This window comes from Galeopterus variegatus, unplaced genomic scaffold, assembly GCF_000696425.1.
Source record: "Galeopterus variegatus unplaced genomic scaffold, G_variegatus-3.0.2 Scaffold471, whole genome shotgun sequence".
Classification (NCBI taxonomy): Eukaryota; Metazoa; Chordata; class Mammalia; order Dermoptera; family Cynocephalidae; genus Galeopterus; species Galeopterus variegatus.
In genome coordinates this window covers 260608-284267 of record NW_007726582.1, presented here as the reverse complement: position 1 = coordinate 284267, position 23660 = coordinate 260608, and the positions used below count along the sequence as shown (strand labels likewise).

Here is a 23660-nt window from a genome sequence, read left to right as displayed (position 1 = left end):
TAAATAATTAAAATCTTATTTTATTGATAGAACATTTCCATTATTATGAAGATGATGAAAAGTTTATAGATATGGGCTCAGCGCTAAATAATAGTTAATCTGCCATTTTAAGCAATAAAAATTGATGTTTGTTATTGTTTTAAATGCATTCCTAGTGAAAATTAAAGAATTTTAAAACAGCTTTTCTTATTTGTAAATACTCTCGATGGTTTGGATTTGAAACATCTCCCTCCTGCTACAATGAATTATAAAAGCAAACTACTTTCACATTTTTAATATGCTTTCAAATGGAAGTTCCTAAAAAGTCATTTTCCCAACCTTTCTTACCTATCATTTTCATATAATCTGATGTCTAAGGACTCCAAATATTAGTAGTACTATGGAAGCCAACCTTTCCTGGAGCTAACTCTATGACTGACATTTTGTTTCTTTCTTCAACAATGCAGTTAAAAGTGAGTTCCAATTATAAAGACAGGTTAACATCATAATAGTTCTAACCAAGCTAACTTTTACAAAGCTTTCAACTTTAAAAGAGAAAAACATATATCTATTTAGTAGGGAAGAAACAATCCTGTTTATTAACTTCACTGTATATTCAGAAAGGATTAAAAAACACACATATTTCCTGGAACACAAAAATGTACCAGAAGTATTTCCTTACAAAATACCTTCACAAACCAACATAGTTTTGGAACTTACACAAAGACATATTCACTAACATACATTAGCTTGAATTAATACACAATTCAAATGTTTTTGCATCAACTTTCTACCCAGACTCTTAACTGTCAAAGTGTATGTTTTCTTTAACCCTTTAAAAATAGTAATAAAAAATTACAAAATAATGTAAATGTAGAATTAAAGCTAAGACTATATAATCAAGTATTAATAAAGTCAAGCAATAGCTATAAAAATTGCTGCTGCTACATATTTTACATACACTCAGGATAAGCCTTCAGAAATTTGAAATGCTATTGCTATCACAGGTTCACTCATCAATTTAATGTTTTTCTATGTATATCTCAACATGCGAATTCTCAGTACCTGTGCTGTTCTTTTTTTGTATCCTGAATTCTTCCTTGAGTTTCCTCACATATTTACAATTAAATACCTAGCATCAAGAACCTTCCTTAGACACAAAAGACAAAACATCTTTGTTAAATAAATTCACACAAAAGTAATAAAAAGGCTGTTTTCAAGAAGTAGTTCTAATATATTCATGATAATTACAGTGAAAAATAGTACATATACTTTTTTTCCAGGATTAATAAATGCTATGTGCCAGTTTTACTGCCATTTTAGCATATTTTCTTCAGATCAATTTGTAAGATAATGACAGCCAAAGGTCAGGATGACTGGAATAATTCCAGTAAATCCATACTGTCCAGTGAGATTCATAAAATTGAATGGTTGCTTCCAGTCCCATCTGGATAGATGTGGAAATTCATGCCCAGAAACTTGTGTTGTCCCCAGAAATATTCATCTGGCAAGTCACTCTCGGTCTTCTGAAACAGATGCAGAAGGCAGGGCATTTTTTAGTGAGACCAATGGCCTCTTCTTTTTGTAACCTCTCACACATCTGTTTTGGTTATAATCCTGGTCAAGGTGGGGGGGGAAAAAAAACAGTAAGTTTTATGTATGAAAGATTTCCTTTCCTGAACTCCCTCATGGAGTTCCCTGGAGACTTAAATATCCATTGAAACTATGCTCTATTAATTATGAGAATTCTTAAACAGATTTAATTAAATTCTTATATATAATCATGTTTTCACATGTAGAAAAAAAGCCTCAAAATGTAGTAGTTAATGTGTGTGTGTGTGTGTGTGTATATATACACACACACATATATATATATATTTTTCCCCCCCCCTTTTTGTCTTTTTTCGTGACCGGCAACGGATCGCAACCCTCAGTGTCGCACCCGTACTGGACCGGGACCGGCAACAGGATCGCAACCCTCGGTGTTGCGCCCGCACCTCGCTCAGCCAGTGAGTGGCCGGTCTGCACGTGGGATCCAAACCCTCGGCGGGAGCGCCACCGCGCTCCCAAGCGGCGCACTGTAGCAGTGCGCCACCGGGCCGGCCCTATGTGTGTGTATATATTTATATATAATGTGTATATATATAGCATATAGTACATATATAAGTAATTTATACCATAGTTATTTGGGATGGTATTATCTCAGATACAAATTCAACAGATTTTTGCTTATTTTTTCTATTTCCTTAAATGAAATTACTATTTTAAGAATTAAGAGGAATTACAGTACTTATTACAGAAAAGTCACAAAATAAAGACAGGAAAAATATTTTAAAATATCCTTAATCCCATTCATGTAGAGGTGAACACAGTGAGATACCTTGGAATATATCTGTATGGATATTTTTAAATTCAGACATATCTAATTATTTTGTAATGACAGTTCCCTGAACTGCCATCTCCTAACAGAAGATACACATTTTTGATGAAGAGCTAATATGTAATCTTTATGAGTAGAAAATGAATTAGAAAACTGAAGCCCAATTCAAGAAAACAAGTGAGTCCACTGCATAGTATCATATATTGCTAAGCACATTTTGATTCTAAGATCCACATTTTTTCACATTTAACATCTGTGAATTCCAGATGTACTTTATGTCATAAGTTAATTTGCAGTGTTTTTTTTCTCTAATGTTTCCATAAAATAATGGCATTTTTAATAATTTTATGACATCTTAGAGTTGATAAAACATGGTATGTGATTTCTAGTAAGAGGTAATAATAAATATATAAATATTTAAGATACATATACAAATGTAAATGAAAACATAGATATATATAGACACACATATTATGTTCCTATTTCCTTTCCTACTATTCAGTTTGTTTCTGATTGCACAGATGAAATATATCAATATTTCAATACTGTTACAATACTTTAATTTCAAATGCTCTCATATTTTAAGAGAGTGTGAAAATTGTTAGTTCAAGGTTTATGGAGGATAGGGGAAGATTGAGGATGAGACAATTACTAATTAAACAGTGATCTTAAAAAATTTCCCAAAGATAAGCAGGATACAAAGAGAAAGAAGCCACAGGTTAGAATACACCAAAATTTCAACCTAACACTTCTAACACTGTCACCACAAACCTAAACAAATGATTGTTTACTTCTTGTGTGTGTGTTTCCTACATGCCAAAAGGTGTACTCACAATATGGTTCTTTCTTTGGCTCTTGGAACACATTTAGATCCTTTCCCCTTCCTTTGCTATTCTACAGTTTCACTACAAAGGATCTTGGTACATCTTTTGTCAGGCTTTGTAAAGGGTATTCCATGGATTGGTGCTTTTCATTCATCCCCAGGAAATTATTTTCCACATAATAGATTTTCTTCTTCATTTTTTTTCTTTCTAGTCTGAATTAGTTTTCCATATCTCCTTCTATCTCTTCATGTTTTCCTTTCTATTTTTCTGGGGAGTTAACTTGACTTTAGTCCCTTTATTGAACTTTTCCTTTCAGCAACACTATTGCTAATCTGTGTTTACTCATTCTTGTCCTGGCTATTCCTTTCTCCTAGTTAGTAATTAAAATTTTTAAAAAGAGTTTTATTACTGAATCATCTTCCAGGATTGGTGTTGCTATTTATCTTGGATTTTCTCTCTCATGTTGCTAACTCCTCTCATATATGTGAAGATTCTTGGTTGTACAATTACATTTAGGAAAGAGGATTACCTTGCTGGCCTGAATTTCTTCTGCAATTGTAAAAACGTAACTGTTTTCTCATCAAGCTTCTTCTCTGACTGGGGATTATAATTGGGAAAGGGAAGAGTAGGGCCCACAGACTTTGCCCTAATTGGGTGGGTAGAGATCCAGTTATCAGGCTGCTGCCTCCTAGTGGCCAGCACTGGACAGGCCTCTAGAGTGCCAACAACTATATCAAATGTCAATAGACCAACATGTAATTAATAAATTTCCATTGTTATCTAATTTTGTGGTGGTAGCTTTTTATGCCTGAAGAAAAGGGAACAAAGTTTTCAAAGTTCAGGGTGAAAATCTGGCATATTCTAGGCTGTGGCTTCTCTCCTTTTCCATCCTGCTCCTGTCCTCTTGTCTCTCATCCCCTCTGTTCACAGTTGGACTTCTCGCTCCTTTGTTCTGTTTATTGACTCTGAGTCCAAGTCTCTCTGGGGTTCCATCAGGCAAACTGTTTCCCATTATTTCCAGACTATTTCAAAATCCCTAATCCTATATTACAGATTCTCCTCAATTTATTAGGTTATACCCAGATAAACCCAAATGTGAAGGCAGAGTGAGGAGGTTTTCTGCAAGGGCTCCAAGTTTCTCTCTACACACTTTTTCTAAGGAAGTTATAAGAGAGAAAGATGCAAAATCCAAGAAATGGTAGATTCAACCCAAGAGAGAAGCCCAGAATGGGCAGACTTGCAGGAGGCTACATAGGTACTAGTCACTGATGCAGAAGAAAGAGGACGTGATAAAGAGACATAGTGAAAGAAAAAAGAAAGGCAATTAGAAATGCCAGAAAAACTAACAACATACAAGAAATAGTCTATTAAATAACAACTGGAATAAAATTTCACATGATTTTAAGAATGACAGAATATGAAATATCTACTTGAGCCTGATATTTGGAGCACTGACTGGTGGCCTAAGTAAGGGTCATCAACTTAAAACCATATAGAGAAGGAATGTAATCCTAGCAAACAACTTTGCCTAGTACTAAACAATATTTACACAGCCATAATAACAATATGTTGTTTATGATTTTCTACTTTAGAAAAAAGCATAGAGGTTTTAGTTGTGGCTGCAGGACAGAATATAACTACACAATCATAATAATGTTAAATTCTTAAATAATTTAGAACAATTTGGTTCAAAAGTCATTAGGTGGGCCAGGCACAAGACAGACCTCCACACCAAGAGGTCAGGTGAGCTCTACTGTCTGAAGTTGATAAAACAAGACAGACATAAGTATACTATAAAATGGAGGCAACAATAGAATAAAGATTTTTTTTTTTTTTTTTTTTTTTTTGACCCCAGCCGCGCCGCGCTCAGCCAGTGAGCGCACCGGTGGTCATCCCTATATAGGATCCGAACCCGCGGCAGGAGCCCCACTGCGCTCCCAGCGCTGCACTCTCCCGAGTGCGCCCCAGGCTCAGCCCAGAATAACTAAAGATTAACAGTTAAAACAAACGTCGCCTCTGGAGAATAGGGTAGGGGTGAAGATGCATATGACACAAGATTTTATCATCATAAGCTCTTTTATACCTGTGCTGTCCAATACGGTAGCCACTAGCCACGTGTGGCTCCAGAGCACTTGCAATGTAGCTAGTCCTAATTGAGATTTGCTGTCTTCCAAATTTTGAAGAATTTGTATAAAAAAAAAAAAGAATGTAGAATACCTCATTAATCATTGTTTACATGATGAAATAATATTTTGAAACTGGGTTAAGTAAAATCTACTATTAAAATTAATGTTTCTTTTTACCTTTTTAATATGGCTCATAGAGAATTTAAAATTATATATGTGGCTCACATGACAGTACAACACCGTAAATCTATACCATTTGATTTATATACATATACAACTTTGACGAAAACAATAGTACTGTTACTACTGAAGACAATAAACTAAAAACTAAACTTTAACCCACACTACATCTGAATTGCTACCAAATCTTAATTAACAAGATCTAATTAACTTCTGTAGTAGTGCTGTAGGAACTGCAAGGTCTAGGGCAAAATCTGTGCTAAAACTATGGTGCATTCTCAAAAATATGTACTTTACATCTCTGCCTAGAACCCCTCCTGAGGAATGTCCTCACTGAGAAATTGGTTCCGGTTTCTTAGAAAACTGGAAAGATGCTCCCCGCCGCTCATAAAATACTTCTTTTAAAATTATGGCAAACCTACATAAAAGCAGAGGGAATAATATAGCGAACTTCCATTTTGAGATTTAGTTTTGCCAATCATGTTTTAATATCCTCTGCCACTTTTTTTTCCTGGAGTATTTTAGAGTACATCCCAGACAGCATATTATTTACCTGATAAACACCTCTGTTGAATTTCTAACTATACCTCTATTTTAACGTAAATACTATGTGACTATATACAAAATTAACAATTCTTTAATATATCTAATAGCCAGGTGATAGTCAAATTTCTCCAATTATCTGAAGGTTGTCATTTTAAAGTTGGTTTATTCAAATCAACCAACCTCAAATGAGGTCTATACATTACATTTGATTATGTCTTTTTAATCACTTTTATTCTGTGATAGTTCATCCTTTTCCCTCCTCTTCTTTTATGTCATTGATTTATTAGCAAATCAATCATTTGTTCTGTAAAATGCTGATTGTTTCCTGGTAGAATCCTTTAACTTGCTCCTAAATTCCCCATAATTCCTGCAAAATGGTAGTTACATCAAGCTCTTCTCAAATTTGTCAGAGAATTAAGCTCTAATGTCTTAAGGCATCTAATGTATACAATGAATTAACCTCCTTCTTATGCATCCAGAATAGTACTAGCTAGATACCATCCAAGGGAAAACTTTGAAAATAGTCAAATAATTTTCTGCAGTGCTTAATTCTTCCACAGAACACCCGTTGAGAAAGGCTGCCTAGAATACTCATTAGATTCAAGTTACTTCCTACTGAGGCACATATAGTAGCAAATGACCTACTAATTTAAGTGTTCCTAAGATTGGTCAGTGAGTTCAGCTGTGTCAATCTCATCCTTATCCACTTTTTACCTAGTCATCTGGGTATCCATTAATTATTATTGTCTGGATCCATTACTTTATTAGGAGTGGCAAAATCATGATGTTTTAATTTTGTAATGCCTCTTGTATTTTATTCTTATAAAAGAACTTTCTATTAAGAAGAATGTCTATAAAAAAGAGCTTTCTCCACTATTTGGTAACCTGAAAGGCAGTTCATACAAAAAAGATAGAACACATGTCTTTTCTATATGAATACATACATTTTCACTGTAATAAGGTGGTGCCTAGCAAGTGCGAATGATGACCAATAAGGGTTTTTTTGCACCATTGAACTCATGATTTTAAAAAATTATATGTGTTTAAATCCACTGCAAATATTCTTTCTGATGCTAAATCATCACATCACACTTTCAATGATCAGCTTAATAGTTTGTACACACTTCATGCCCATAAACAAACACACATCATTTACACACCTATGTGTAAAACCTCTCATACTGATGAAAACTGTATTCTTACGATCTTATTTCAGCAGCTCTCCTCCCTAATTATTTAAAGGCAGCTCATTCCAAGATGCTTTTTCCCCCTGCAAGCACTTGAGATAACAATAAACTTAAAATATAAAGAATTTTATTTCACAATTTTTGCAACATCATTAGGAGGCAGGGTTTCATCATCTGGCCTCCGCCTATATGTCCAACCACATTTTGGCCCTCTCCCTCTTGCCCATCATGCTTTAGCCACCAGCATCTTTTCAGTTCCTCCAACACACCACACTCGTTATTTTCTCAGAGGTTTCATGCCTATTTTCTCTCCAACTGAAACAAATCCCTGGCTCCTTCCCATCCTCTGGTTTTCTGCTTCACTGCATCTTTCCTGATAACTGATATTGTTTCTCCATTATTTTCTACCATCTTATCATTTTTCCTTTCCTTATATGTAGAAAAAAGTTTACTTTTTTTTTTTCCTTTTTGTCTTTTTTATTGACCGGTAACGGGATCGCAACCCTTGGTGTCGCGCCCGTACCGGGGACCGGCAACAGGATCGCAACCCTCGGTGTCGTGCCCATACCGGGGACCGGCAACGGGATCGCAACCCTCGGTGTTGTGCCCACACCGCGCTCAGCCAGTGAGCGGGAACTGGTCTCCACATGGGATCCGAACCCTCAGCGGGAGCGCCTCCACGCTCCCAAGCAGCGCACTCTCCAGTGCGCCACCAGGCCGGCCCTAGTTTACTTTTTAAAATTGTCCCTTTTCTGCAAAGGATGATAGAACTCCAATGGGGGCAAGAACCATGTCACTTTTATTTACCCCACAACATACAGCGCAAAGTGAGCGTTCAAATGCATACTGAATAAATCGTCTGGCTGGTTAGCTCAGTTGGTTAGAGCGTGGTGCTGGATAACATCAAAGTCAAGGGTTCAGATCCCCATACTGGCCAGCCATTCATCCAAAATTTTACTGAATAAATGCTGACTACTATGCACAAGGGTAGGGCATGGAATACTAATTTCAAACACTAGAGTTTCTAAGTAATTCTTCTCACGTTGATATGAGAAACTTATTCAGGTAAAGTCTACACTTAAACCTTCTGGAATAATGTACAAGAAACCCTAGTACCATGGTATCTTTCTGTGGGATGGCCTTACTAACTTCTCATCTAAAAAGGACAGTGTTCATACCACTGAGTTAGACTGCAAATGGCTCTGTTGGTTTTTTGGTGAGCTATCTATATAGTATCTGATTCTCCAAACCAAAAATAAGTATTTTTAAGTAAGTAATATACAAATGGTTTTGCATATTCTATACTTATCAAGTTGCTGATCCTATGAAGCAAAATACAGTATATTTGAAAGTTAAGCCAAATAGAAAAGCAACTTCACTCTTAACACTGACTTTTAACATAACATAAAAATAAACTATTAACATTTCCAAACAATTAGCAAAAATCATTTAGAAAATTGAATCTCCTAGGAGAAATACAATGATTACATTTTACTTTTATTTTCATCAGTTAGTTTTCTTTGTTTTTTTAAATACTAATTCTGGCTCTAGGGGGAAATCAGAAATAAACTTGTATTGTTTTAAAAATATTATGACCCAAGATAAACTAATGATAACTCTCAAATCATAACAAACTCACCTATTTTGTCTTGTAGCTTCTCTTCTCATTCTTTTAGGAGGAACTGGACAATCTGTTACCTCAACCTTTGTTGAATGACGCAATGAGTCATTACACTTACGTGTGGGAGTCATACCTGTATAGACGGAAAATACAGAAAATTAACTTAAAAAAACCAAATTATTACATGAAAAAAAGCAAATGTAAATACATCTTAATTTATAGAAAAAGAGTTGTAAATAATACTAAGAATGCCTCTTACTACTCCTGGTGACAGAACAGGTTACAATAATTTGTCAGATGACTTGGAACTTAATAAGCATTTCTGTCAATTTAAGATCTGGATCATTTGCATTCTTTCTTTTTATAGTTGGGCTCTCATCATAAATAATTATCTCCATACAGAGAAAGTAGAAGTTAACAAAAAATACACACTTACCTAGTTTTTGCTCTATTAGTTTCAAATTTTTCTCGTGTTCATCAAGTTCTTGTTTTTTCTTCTTCATATCAGGAGTGTGAAGGTACTCTATTTGACCGTTAAGGTCCTCATTCACACTACCCAGCTTGTGCACAGCAGTACGATACTGTTGAAGAAGCTCTGTAAAGAAACCAAAGACATTTGATTAAATTACTGATATCATACCAAACCCATGTTTTAGTTAAAAGAATTAGCAACACTGGGTAACATACGAAAACTACTTTTCTTCTGGATGATTCACGCTATTTTATTATTTTTCACTTGTAAATTGACAATTTATAATTGTGTAAGCTTATGGGTCACAAAGAGATGTCATAATTTATGAGAACAATGTAAAATAATTCAAGCTAGTTAACATATCCATCACCTTACTTAACGTTTTTTGTGATGAGAACATTTGAAATTTACTCTCAGAAATTTTGAAATGTACAATACTCGATTATTAACTATATTCACCATGCTGTGTAACAGAACTCAAAAAGAAGAAAAATATAAATTCCTCCTGAGATTTTACACACTTTTACTTGACTATCATCTTCCCACTCTCCCCACTGTAATCACCATTCTACTCTCTGCTACTACAAGTTCAATTGTTTTAGATTATACATGTAATTGTGAACATATGGTATTTGGCTTTCTGTGCCTGGCTTGTTCCACTTAGCATAATGTTCCCCAGTTCTATCCATTATGTTGCAAATAACAGAATTTCCTTTTTAAGGCCGAATAGTATTACATTGTGTCTATATACCACATTTTCTTTATTCATCTGTTGAAAAACACTTAATGATTTTATAACATGGCTATTGTGACTAATGCTGCAGTGAACACAGTGGTGCAGACATCTCTTCAAGAAACTAATTTCAAATCTTTTGGGTAAATGCCCAGAAGTGTGATTGCTAGATCATATGGTAATTTTTTTTTTTTTGGTGGCTGGCTGGTTTGGGGATCCAAACCCTTGGCCTTGGTGTTTAACATTGTGCTTTAACCAACTGAACTAACCAGCTAGCCCTTGGTAATTCCATTTTTAGGTTTTTGAGGAACCTCCATACTGTTTTCAATAATGGCCTTACATTCCCAACAACAGTGTACAAGGGTTCCCTTTTCCTCACAACCTCACCAAAATTGTCTTTCCTCTTTTTGATAAAAGCCATTTTGACAGTTGCAAGATGATATCTCACTGGGGTTTTAATTTACATTTCCCTAATGATTAGTAATATTGAGCATTTTTTCATACAAGTATATTTATTGGCCATTTGTATGTCTTCCTTTGAGAAATATCTGTTCAGGTTCTTTGTCCATTTTTTAACTGGGTTTCATTTTCTTACTATTGAGTTGTTTGAGCTCCTAATACATTTTGAATATTAACCCCTTACTAGATGTATAGTGTGCAAATATTTTTTCCCAATCCATAGGTTGTCTCTGTACAGTGTCACTTGTTTACTTTGCTCTGCAGAAGATTTTTGGTTTTATATAATTCCACCTGTCTACTTTTGCTTTTGTTGCCTGTGCTTTTGGGGTCAAATCCAAAAATTCGTTGTGCAGATCAAGTACTTTTAAAGCCATAAAGAACTGAATGCAAACAAAATAAAAAAACATAGTTTAGACCCCAAGATTGTTAAATTTTAATTTCCCTTGATTGACCGATTGACTTACTCTAATTTGAGCATCACATATTCCATCAGGTAATGATGTTCAATGCTGTCCCACAGATATGTACAATCATATTTCAATTTAAAAAAATGTTTATTTCTGCACCAGAAAAGAGTTTTCTATATAAAAGTACTCTGTCAATTTGATTACTCTGTCAATCAATGTTTGCATCCTGTCTGGCATTCAATCTAAATACACATTGACAAATTTGGGGGCGGGTGGCTAAATGCATTAAATTTGATTGTACTGTTAGAAAATTATTGCTTCCCAAATGAAAACAGCTGAGTAATAAGGGGGTTCTAATAAAAACATTTGTAAGTATAACTGTCAGTGTGACAGTACGCTATGGATCAAACATGGCAAAGCTGCAACTTATTAAACATTCTCATTCTTTGAAAAGTAAGAAAAAGAAATACAATTACTGCTTCCAATAGACACAGCTATTATTTTAAACACAGAGTTCTTTAAAAAACTCTCAGTAAAATACTTATCTCTCAAAAAACTTAACTTTCCTTCAATTTCTTTATCTTACAATTACTGCTTCCAATAGACACAGCTATTATTTTAAACACAGAGTTCTTTAAAAACTCTCAGTAAAATACTTATCTCTCAAAAAACTTAACTTTCCTTCAATTTCTTTATCTAAAAATGTATTACATTATTTAGGTATGAGACTATTTCCTGACTGCATGATTTACTATACACTAAATATTAAATACAATAACTATAGTCTAGGGGGGCCAAGAACGGTTTGTCCAATTTTATTTTATTTTTTTATTACTATTTTTTTTCCTTTTTGTCTTTTTTCGTGACCGGCAACGGATCGCAACCCTCAGTGTCGCGCCCGTACCGGATCGGGACCGGCAATGGGATCGCAACCCTCGGTGTTGCGCCCGTACCTCGCTCAGCCAGTGAGCAGCCAGTCTGTATGTGGGATCCGAACCCTCGGCGGGAGCGCCGCTGAGCTCCCAAGCGGTGCACTGTAGCAGTGCGCCACCGGGCCGGCCCGGTTTGTCCAATTTTAAATGGTTACATAAATACCTACATAATATCCTTGATTTTGCCTGTTGGCTTACAAAGCCTAAAATATTTACTATCTGGACCTTTAAGACTCTAGTCACATACAAAGATAATCAACACTCATAAAAATGGACATATGAACACTCAAACACTTAAACATATACAGTAGTTTACAAATAAAACTGTGGAAGAAATTATTTAAGAGTACACAGTACATTAGATATAAAAGAGATATTCTATACTTTAAAGGTCAAGAACAGTATTTCAAAAATAAAACTATCCCATATTCTGGGAATCTACACTTAGAATGAACAAATACACATGCACACAAACTTTAAATACAAATTCTGTATGTGTAACTATGTGATAACAAGGCTCTTGTGTTCCTTATTTTCTATGACTTACTGGGAACTCTAGGAAAAAAAAGTCTCAAGAAAAAAGGCTGGTTTCTAGCTGACAGTAATTCTATTTTCACATTAAAACTTTCTAAGTACATAAAGAATAACTTATTTTGAGGGCTGGCCCGTGGCTCACTTGGGAGAGTGTGGTGCTGATAACACCAAGGCCATGGGTTTGGATCACTATATAGGGATGGCCAGTTCACTCACTTGGGAGAGCGTGGTGCTGACAACACCAAATCAAGGGTTAAGATCCCCTTACTGGTCATCTTTTAAAAAAATAGGGCCGGCCCAGTGGCGCACTGGAGAGGGCGCGGCCTGGGAGCGTGGCAGTGTGGCCTGGGAGCGCGGCGGCGCTCCCGCCGAGGGTTCGGATCCCATGTGGAGACCGGTTCTCGCTCACTGGTTGAGCGCGGTGCGGGCGCAACCCGAGGGTTGCGATCCCATTGCCGGTCCCCGGTGCGGGCGCAACACCGAGGGTTGCGATCCCGTTACCGGTCAGTAAAAAAAAAGGAAAAAGTGTTGCCCCCGTACCGGACCGTGGACCGGCAACGGGATCGCAAGCCTCGGTGCTGCTCCCGCGCCTCGCTCAGCCAGTGAGCGGGAACCGGTCTGTATATGGGATCCGAACCCTCGGACGGGAGCGCCGCCGCGCTTCCCAAGCGGCGCACCATCCAGTGCGCCACCGGGCCGGCCCTGAAATTTTATTTCTTAAAGTAAGAAATTAGGACTTCTGGTCAAGATGACAGAATACATGGTACCCAGTGTCACCCTCTCCCACAATCAATCAATATACAACTATTAAAAAGCAACAATGGCCAAGCTAGGGCTGCTAGAGCTCAGGGGAAGAGCAGGAGAGACCTACAGAGTTCATGAAGTCAGGAGAAGTCAGGATGAGAGAAAGAAAGGACCACTCTGACTGTTTTAACCCCTAGCCACTTCAAAGTTGGCCCTGCAAAGCACACAGAGCAAGAGCTGGCAAACACTGCAGCTGTGCCCTTGGTATGAAGTTGCCTGGAGGCAGAAGGGGAGAATAGAGTCTTCCCTAGGCCAGCAAGACCACTAAGAGGGTTCCTGTGGACCCACATAGGAGCAAGGGGCCACAGATAACTGAAAAAAGGAGACACTCAGTGGCCGGTGAGTCATCGCAAGGGATCAGCACATGGCCCATCCCATGGGAAGTGTTTGGAATGTGGGCAGTGGGGGAGATAGGCCCACCAGGGAAATGCTGGGGTACAGAATGGACAGCTGATCTGCCCTTCAATCAGTACAGGACCACTCAGCAAAGACTAGTCAGGAATACCGAACTGGAGGGGGTGCAGTTTGCTGAAAAAAACTCAGGCCCAGACCAGAGTTTCCACACAACCCAGGTATATCAGAGCTCACAAGACCCGGAAGTGCTTACGAGGTCAAAAATTAAAACCTAAGCTGCACAAAAAGCCTTCCCCAGAGAATCAGCAGCAAAGGAGCAATTTAGCCCCAACCACAGGGCTCAGTGCTGACTCCCTTAGGAAGTTCCCCCATTTTAGAAGTAAGCAAAGGACAACAGACTAGTTGCAGTGCAGAGTTTAAGTGGTGGGAACAGTAAATAATCCAAAACAGAATTGAAAGAAAAAAAAACAAAAAAACCCACAGATCAGACACAAAGTTCTGACATTACCCAGTAACGGTCTAACATGACCAAAGAACACCCATAAGACCTAGATGGACCAGAGGTCCCCTGGGCTTCCAAGCTGGGGTCAGGGGAGGGACATGGGCCTCAGCCACATCCCCCCATGACTGAATCCAGCCCAGTGATGACCACCAGGCCACTGCCAGAAGCATCCCGGGCACCCAAGCTGGGGTGGGGAGTGCTGAGGGTCTCTGCCACACCCTCCTGATGTCTGCACCCAGCCCAGCGACGACCACCAAGCTGCTGCTCCAAGTGCCCTGGGCCCATAAGCTGGGGTGGTGGGGGGCCAAGGGCCTCAGCCACGTCCCTCCGACATCTGCACCCAGCCAAGCAACGACCACAGAACCACCACCAGAAGCACCCCAGACTCCCGAGCTGAGGCAGTGGGGGGCCTCAGGCTTCAGTCACGCCCTCCTGACATCTGCATCCAACCCAGTGATGACCACCAAGCTGTTGCTACAAACGCTCTGGGCTCCCAAGCCAGGGTGGTGGGGGGCTGAGGGCTTCAGCCATGCCCACCTGACATCTGCATCCAGCCCAGTGACAACCACTGAGCCGCCACTAGAAATGCCCTGGGCTTCCAAGACAGGGTAGTAGGGGGGCCAATGGCCTCAGTCACACCCTCCACCCCCATGTTTGCATCCAGCCCAACAACCACCACCGAGCAACAGCTGGAAGTGCCCTGGGCTCCTGAGGTGGGGTGGCGGGGGGGGGCTGAGGGCCTCAGTCACACCCCCGACATCCGCATCTAGCCCAATGACAATCAAGGTGCTGCTGGAAGCCCCCTGGGCTCGACTGATGGAATAAGGGGGTGCCATGGACCTTGATAATGCCTCCCCCTTCCTCCTTCCACCCTGTCACCTTCCCCCTTCCTCTCCCTCCCAACTGCTCCACAACATCTTAGAATGTAAAAAATAATAATAAATTCATGAAATTAGTATATTCAAAACCTTTAATGGAACGTTAGTCTTGTTAGTTATAAGTAGAAACATGGGATATTCAATATTTCCCATTAAATGCAGCACATTTTACATACAAGGTTCTTATTTTACATATAAGATAGACAGCAGCAGCTTCATATGCCTATCATTCCCCAATTTTTTATATATGAAATGTAACTCCATGGTATCTCTAAAAGTCTTTCCTAATTCATTTAATAGAATTTTGACAAAGAGTAAATTTCAAAAATTACATTTAACTGTTTATAAATGATTTTAAAGCTTTTATACATTTTCTGAAAACTTCAATTATCTGAAAAAAAAACTGATGGAGCTTTACTGTGATGTAAACAGCAAAATACTTAGAAAAATTAGTTCATATATAACAGGAAGAAAGCTCAAATTACAATGCATTCATTTCTGTATGACATAATTAAGAATGATATAGATTATTTCAAGGTATCCAGGAGAATGACCAAGCAAGCAAAGCTACTAAAAATAATACAAAAGGATTGAAAGTTTATCTGGAGGGCTGTTTTAGGTAAGCATCTAAGAACTCAACTGCCCCAAAACGAATTGCTTTAGAAGGCAGAAGCAACTTTCTCACCACCGGAAGATTTAAGCAGTTAAACAGGTAGATAAACCTTCCTGGCAGTGTTTAGTTCTCTTCACATTTTGTGCTCCACATGTTTCTGAGAACCTTACTGGCAAAAAACCAATAAGCATTTCTGACTGGGAAAAAAATTAAATGGAAAAATATACCAGAACCTCTGCTTTGACTTGCTTTAAAATAATCTACCCAGGAAGAGGAGGAGAGAGGCAAGTTGTGAGATGGTGGGGATAAATGAAACAAGACCAGCTATGTTTCAGTAATCAAAGCTGGGTGACAGGTCCGTGGGAGTTCATCATATTGTTCTATTTCCATAACAAAACAATACACCTTTTCCCTGAAAACCACAGCACTTAAATAATCTTGGTCACTACTTATAAAAATATTACGAATAGCTTTAGTCAAAAAAAAAATTAAAAGCCCAATAAATGGACTGTAATAACTGAGAGCTTAGTAGGAGGGGTAGTCAAAAAATTCATGGAAAGATTCGTATTATCTTTCAACTCCATTTTTCCATAAACTTTATGAAGTGCCCTTAAATTAAGCATGATATAATATGGTATAAATAATGTCTAACCTGGCCAGATGTATAATACTTTGGAATGTATGAAATAATAAAAATGTTAATAATTTTGATAATGTCATGATTAAAACTATTTATTAATTACTTATTGGTTATGTCACAATGCTTTTCCTCTCTTCAGCTGCTGTTAATAATTCTCTTTTTTCTCTTCTATCTACATCCTGGCTTCTACGTGTCCTTAGTTATTTTCTTTGCATTTTAAAAGTATTTTTACTTAGAAGATCTCTATGAAAAACTTGGGATAATACAAGAAAGAAGAAAGGTTGGGAAAAAAACAGTAGGTCTACCATCTCACTTTTCTCTTATTTTCTCACTTCACAGTTTTGCAGGTTTATCTTATTCTATTTTTTGGGCAACTGGCCAGTACAGGGATCCAAACCCTAAGCTTTGTTTTTGTTTTTCAGGTTTAATATTTAACATATGTGATATCTACATTTTTTATTTACTTTCCATTTAACCCTGTCATAGACATTATTCAGATTATAAATTCAATTAAAGCATTTAACATTTCTGATGTTTTGCTTAAAAACAAGTCTGTAATATTCTTCTGAGTAAAAAGATGCCTTGCTATACTTAGGATTGCTTGTTTAGGCATGTTTCCTAGAAATCAATTATTCAAAGAACATGAATATTAAAAACAATTAGTAAATTTTTTTGCTTGTACAGGTGACACACACTGCTCATTGAGGCAGATCTGGAAAAATATATAGAAAAGTATAATGGAGATGAAAATTATCTCAATTGCATTACCCAGAATTAAAGAAAAACATCTTTTTTTCTACTCTTTCTTTCAATGTGCAAACAAATACATACACTATTCTGAACACGGGAAAGTTATCTAAACTTTTTGAGCCTCAACATTGTAATCTGTAAAATGAAAGTAATAGCAGTAAATGAGATCATTCAAGTGACAAAGTATCCAGCTACATAGTAAGCCTTCAAATACTACCTATTACTATTCTATTGAAAATTGCCTGTTCATGTCATCTACTCTTTTTTCTATTAGTCTTCGTCTTTTTCTTGATTTTTAAAGATTGCTTTAATAGTAATGTTATAATGCCTTTGTCTACCATATGTTGCAATTTGTCCTCAGTTTGTCAAGTGCCTTTCCATTTTCTTTACGGTTTATGGTGTTCTAAAATTTTAAATAAACTTTAAATATATATATATATATATATATATATATATACACAATATTTTCTTTTCTCACATCTTCTATTGCTTCTATGTATTTAAATTTTAAAAAAAACGCCTTCTCCTTCCCAAGTTCTCTATGAAGGTGTGGTGACACTCAAGTACAGAACCGAGAACTGGAAAGAAAAGAAGCAAGTCACACACATATGTGGAGCAAAACCATTAAAGGGAACATTAAAATAAACTTTCTTCCTTTTAAAGTTAATTTTATTTCTACTAAATGGTGTTAAGAACTTTCTGATCACAGTTGAAGAGCCGTATACTCATATATGTTTTCCTGTTCTGTGCTATTTCTGGAAACAGGTTTGTCACTAGTTTCATAAGATGACCTGGGTAGTCTCCATGTTTATCTATATTCTGCAATAATTTATATTTAAAATTTTAAATACACATCTAAAAAACCTATCGGATGGAATTAACTTTTTGAACACTTTCTCAGGTAATGTTCTATACAACTTTTCTGCCTTATTTAAATCAATCTTGTTCATTTGCTGTCTATAATTTAGCCCATTCTATTTAGAGATTCTAAATATATTATAGAAACCTAAGAAATATCTATGTCTGAAGTTATACAGACCAAGCCATTTCTCCTTTTATATTTGTTTTTATCCCTAAACCATCTTTAGAAATGATATATTCAATAGAAGGATTTCCTTTTTCTCCTATTTGGTTGTTTTTGTTTCTTTTGATGTATTTTTTCCTATCATTTGAGTTCAATGATTATTTCTTTCTCATTTAATAATATAAGCATTAAGCTTGCAGATTTGCATTTGATCTCAGCTGTCTCTATGTCTTTTAAGTCTAATTTGTAATGTTCTTGCTTTCTTTATTTAAACTTTTTCTTTTTAAAACAAAATAGTTGTTTCTAAATGTCCACTATTTAGAGTCACTTTGGGATGAAAAGATTGAGTTATTATTTTTTAGTTCTACTACGTTATGTTAAAAAATGTATCCTAAGTAAAATTTGCCTTCTAGAATTTATGTTGTAGGTGAGTAGCAACTTGATCAGCTGAAATTATCACCAATTTCTTTTTTTTTTTTGGCAGCTGGCAGGTACTAGGGATCCAAATCCAGGCCCTGGGTGTTATAAGGCTGAGATCTAACCAACTGAGCTAACCAGCCAGCCTGAAATTACGGCCAATGTCTTTGACATATTCTATAAATACCTAAGGAGGTACTGGTATTACAAAACTTTATTAGGTAGAAAGTCCTTGTTTTTGGACTAATGACCTATCATGGATTAATGGTATCTCATAACAATGTTTCTGTCTCTGTACTAACAGTTTTACTTTTTGCTTTAAGAATTTTGATCCTATAATTTATTACATCATGTTTATAACTTTTGCAACTCTAGTATGAAATGCATCTTTTATCAAACTAAATTTATCTTTGTCCTTTTTAGTGACTTTGTCTTAAAGTTAACTTTGGTACTAGTACTGCTGCTTCTGGATTCTTCTATTTAATGTTTACATTATCTCTTAATTTTTTAATTTTTGCCTTGTATTTTGTAGAAAGGGATTTCTTGTACAACATAAAGCTGTATTATGAAAAGGCATAAGCTTTAGATACAGATGGTTCTGGGTTTGATTTCTGTTCTATAGTTTACTATGTGGTTTTGTGTATGCTATTTAAATTTCCACAAGCTTCTCCTTACTCCCCGGATAGGAGAAATATCTAACTTTAATATCCTTCCTAGCACATACTAAGCACTCAATAAATTATAGCCATTTTTTAATATCCTTAGACTAGATTTTTAAACCAGAGTGTCTTTCCCTCACAATGAAGTTTAATGTATTTACATGCTATTCAAGGTCTTGTGTCTAGTTATTTTATAATATGCAACTATCCAGTCATTTTTTTCTTCTGTCTTATGCTCTTATTTTATTTGCTCTTATCTCATACTAAATACTATAATGCAAGACAATGTGTAATCAAATAATTTAGAAGACACTCAGCTTTTAATTTTTAATTTTGTGGTGGTGGTGTAGCCCAAAATTGCTTTTGCTCTGAGAACAATCCCATGATACACAGGAGGGAGGTTCTCCAAAGCTGTTCTATTCGATCCTTACTAGGCCTGGCTGATTTAAGAGGGAACCGCTCTCTCCTAGGAGTGGTGAGACCTGAGTTTCATTAGAAGATGTGCTCCAGGGCCGGCCCGGTGGTGCACTCGGTAGAGTGTGGCACTTGGGAGTGTGGCAGCGCTCCCGCCGAGGGTTCGGATCCCATATAGAGACCAGTCCGCTTACTGGTTGAGCGCGGTGCGGGAGCGACACCGAGGGTTGCGATCCCGTTGCCGGTCGTGGTACGGGCGCGACACCGAGGGTTGAGATCCCATTACCGGTCATGAAAAAAAAAAGAAGATGTGCTCCAGAGTGAAGGTGTGTGAAACTCAAGGCTACTGACTGTCCCAGAATTGTCCTTGTTTTTTGTCTTGGCTGTTGCCAGTCTCCTTTGAATCTGTGATTTCTTCCAGTTTCCTTCCAATATATTTTTGTTTGTCTTAAAGTTGTCAGGGATGGTGGCACCAAAAGTACCTTATATATATATATTAGTAATCTTAAATGGTTTCATTTGATTTGAGTTGTTATTGTTGAATTATTAGTCTGTGCATGGGAGTATATTTTTGAAGAAATTTATCAAGAAGAAAAGTAACTTATATTTTTAAAATCCTTATATTATCTTTTATTTATTTATTTATTTTTGTCCTTTTTTGAGACTGGCCGCACCGCGCTCAGCCAGTGAGCGCCGGCCATCCCTATATAGGATCTGAACCAGCGGCGGGAGCACTGCCACGCTCCCAGCGCCGCACTCTCCCGAGTGCGCCATGGGCTCGGCCCCTTATATTATCTTTAACCTTACATATACAACAAGTCAGTAGGACACAGAAATCTTTAACTACAATCTTTTTTTCTCAAAGATCTGTAGATATTGCCTTACTGCTATATTGACATTTAGATGCCCAGGTAAATTCCTGGAAATTCTGCAAATATGGCACCAGTGTATTTTTAAAGTTACACAGGTAATTCTTGTTGGTTCTGGGGACCACTGCCATAAAATGCAGTGCTACAGTGATTAGAGTTGAGGCTTTTTACACACTGATTCACTGCCCCTGATTAAATTGTTTTCTCTGATTTCTTATCATTTTCTTTAGATGTTCACTCATTGCCTGCAGAAAAGATTTATCACAAACAGAAATAGTTGAGAAAGATGGTGGTATGCTCTAACCAACTGAGCTAACCAGCCACCCTCTTCCCACCATCTTTCCCAACTATTGCTTTAAAATTTGCTGTGGCTGAAATAATAACCCCAAACTAGAAGCTGCCCAAATTTCTCAATAGTAGAATAAAGAAATTGTGATGCATTTACACTATGGAATACTACTCTGCAATGAAATTAACTACAACTACATACATAGTGTTAAATGAAAACATATGCATTGCAAGATTCAATTTATGGAAAGTAAAAAATGTGCAAAACTAAGCTATGCTGTTCTAAGTCAAGAAAGTTATAACCCATTGGGGGTGGGGTGTTGGGCAGTGACTACAAGAGGAAATGAGAAGTCTGCTGTGATGCTGATAACGTTCTATTCCTGAATACAGGTGCAATGTTCATTTTGTGAAAATTTATCAAGCTGCGTGTTAAGTGTATTATACGTTAATAAAAGTAAACAACTGGGCTGCCAGTTAGCTCAACTGGTTAGAGCTCAGCCTTGCAACACCAAGGTCATGGGTTTGGAGCCCCAAACTGGCCAGCCAAAACAAACAAAAAAGTAATCAACAAAATGTGGCAATAATGGAATATTATTCAGCCTTACAAAGGAAGGAAATTCTGACACTGCTACAACATGGATGAACCCTGAAGACATTATGTTAAGTGAAATTGGCCAGTCACTAAAGGACAAATACTATACGACTCCATTTATATGCAGTTATCAAGAACAGTAAAATTCATGGAGACAGAAAGTAGAATGACAGTTGCCAGGGAATGGGAAGTTGCTTTTATCCATTGCTTAATGGATAAAAATTTCAGATTTGAAAAAGAGAATTCTGGACAGCATATAGGCTCTAAAGTAATGACTTGGAGGGGACTTCCTGTTAAGTATATGCACTTCAGAGCATGGAGGACATAGAGACAATTATACTGGCTGACGAGAAGCGAGAAGACACAGCCTGCAGAAGGGAAAATGGGGGTGGCAGATGACGTCATATTTTTTGTTTGTTTGTTTTTCTTTTTATTCTTTTTTTGGTGGTTGGCCAGTATAGGGATCTGAACCCTTGACCTTGGTGTTACAACACCACAGTCTCACGAGCTGAGCCAACCAGACAGCTCCTGTCATGTACTTTTTAAAAATTCTGAATTGTATCCTAAATAATTATGATTTTCAAGACAAAAATAAGTATTATGATTACCTGACAAAATACTGACATTCAAAGAGGACAGCATTTTATTTCAAGATAATAAGAATGAAAATATGAGGGGAAAAAACCATCTATATAACTAAACCATGTGATATAAGAAAGCTGAAAGTATGGAACAAAAACATCTTACTTTATTTATATTTGTTACCAGTTAATTTTTCATGTTAGAAATCTCAATTAAAGGGCCGGCCCGAGGCTCACTTGGGAGAGCGTGGTGCTGATAACACCAAGGCCATGGGTTCAGATCCCTATATAGATATGGTCGATTAAGCTCACTTGGGAGACTGTGGTGCTGACGACACCAAGTCAAGAGTTAAGATCCCCTTACCAGTCATCTTTAAAGAAAGAAAGAAAGAAATCTCAATAAACAGGCCATTAAATAAAAAATTAAATAGCAATTTCTATTTTGATCTTAAGTACTTATTCAACTTACCTATTTGTTCCCCTAACATCAGGCATTGTTTTGGTACTGGAGCTCCAAATACCATTCCCCGAAGTTTATCCATTGGAGGAGCTTTATTCTGAAGGCCTCCAAACTTTCCATTACTTCGAATTCGATCTCCATCTCTGGTCAGTAGTGTAGGACAGTGTGTAATTTTAACAACCTATTTGTAAGTAAATGGATGTTAATTAGTTAGCATCTTATTTCAATTACTCTAGGAAAGGAAAAAATCATTTAAGGCTTCTGAGATTAGAAAGAGTATGATCATGGTAGTATTTTCACAAAATTAATAAGCTAGTGATGTATTAAGATGAACTGGGGGGGGGGAATCTAGAGGCAGGGAGATGAATTAGACTACTTTTCAACTGTTAGCCTAAGCTAGAATAGTTTCGATGCAAATGGAAAAAAGTGAAACTGATGGCTTGATTGATAAGAGGAAGGAAGACAGGACAAGCCAGAAAGCTCCATGCTTCTGAAACCTGTGGTATTAAGTATCAGGGCAGCATCACCAGCTCAGTTTCCTCTGTTAGATATGAGTTTTTCAGATGACCAAAAGATAGCAAAATGAGAGTATTACACTGAAGAAAATACAGACTGAAAAGCACAGAGCTGAATCTTCAAGGCCAATACTGTGATCTCAGCTACGGGAAGAAAAAGAGCTAGTAATGTGAGAGTTGGAGAAACTAGAAGCATGTAGAAAAGCTGAAGTCATAAAAAGGGAAGGACGAAGGGTTAGTCAAGAATTATATTCTTCAGAGAACTCAGAATAAAAGAAAAACACTGGGTTTGGTATTTCATAATCTGTAAGAATGTTTTTGCAATAAAGGTCCAGGAAATATAAAAAATTAAAAGGTAAACTTCACTGGTAGCCAGAAAAGTGGAATTCAAATGAGACATTTTCACTACTGAAAATGCTAAAACACACATACAATGTTGGGGGAGCTTTAGAGAAAGGACCTTCTTGTATTCATCTGCTCTAGGGCAACGCTTCTCAAAGGAAATGTGACAAGTATTAAACAATTCAATATTTTGCATGACCCAGCAATTCTACTAACAATTTAATCTGAAAAAATAACCACAAATTAGAGCAGTGTGCACTAAAACATTGTTTTGATAATGAAAAACAGTAAACTTACAAGTCTCAATAAATTAGATAAATAAATTATGGCAGATCCACACAAAGAAAGAGACTACATACATTAAAAAATGATTGCGGGCCGGCCCGGTGGCGCACTGCTACAGTGCGCCGCTTGGGAGCGCGGTGGCGCTCCCGCTGAGAGTTCGGATCCCACATACAGACCGGCCGCTCACTGGCTGAGCGAGGTGCGGGCGCGACACTGAGGGTTGCGATCCGTTGCCGGTCACGAAAAAAGACAAAAAGGAAAAAAAAAATGATTGCGTAACATTATAATTTAAC

At 37.1% G+C, this 23660-nt stretch overlaps 1 protein-coding gene across 1 annotated transcript in view; it reads right to left on the bottom strand.

The window, feature by feature from the left end:
• The window catches only part of SMCHD1 (structural maintenance of chromosomes flexible hinge domain containing 1), a 148884-nt gene continuing 125224 nt past the window's right edge, over window positions 1-23660 (bottom strand). The window contains exons 45-48 of the mRNA XM_008569163.1: window positions 22235-22406; window positions 9280-9438; window positions 8862-8976; window positions 1-1596 (exon numbers count right to left, since the gene is read on the bottom strand). Of these exons, the coding sequence (XP_008567385.1) occupies window positions 1572-1596; window positions 8862-8976; window positions 9280-9438; window positions 22235-22406 (471 nt within the window). The 3' untranslated portion in view covers window positions 1-1571. The remainder of the gene's footprint in view (window positions 1597-8861; window positions 8977-9279; window positions 9439-22234; window positions 22407-23660) is intronic.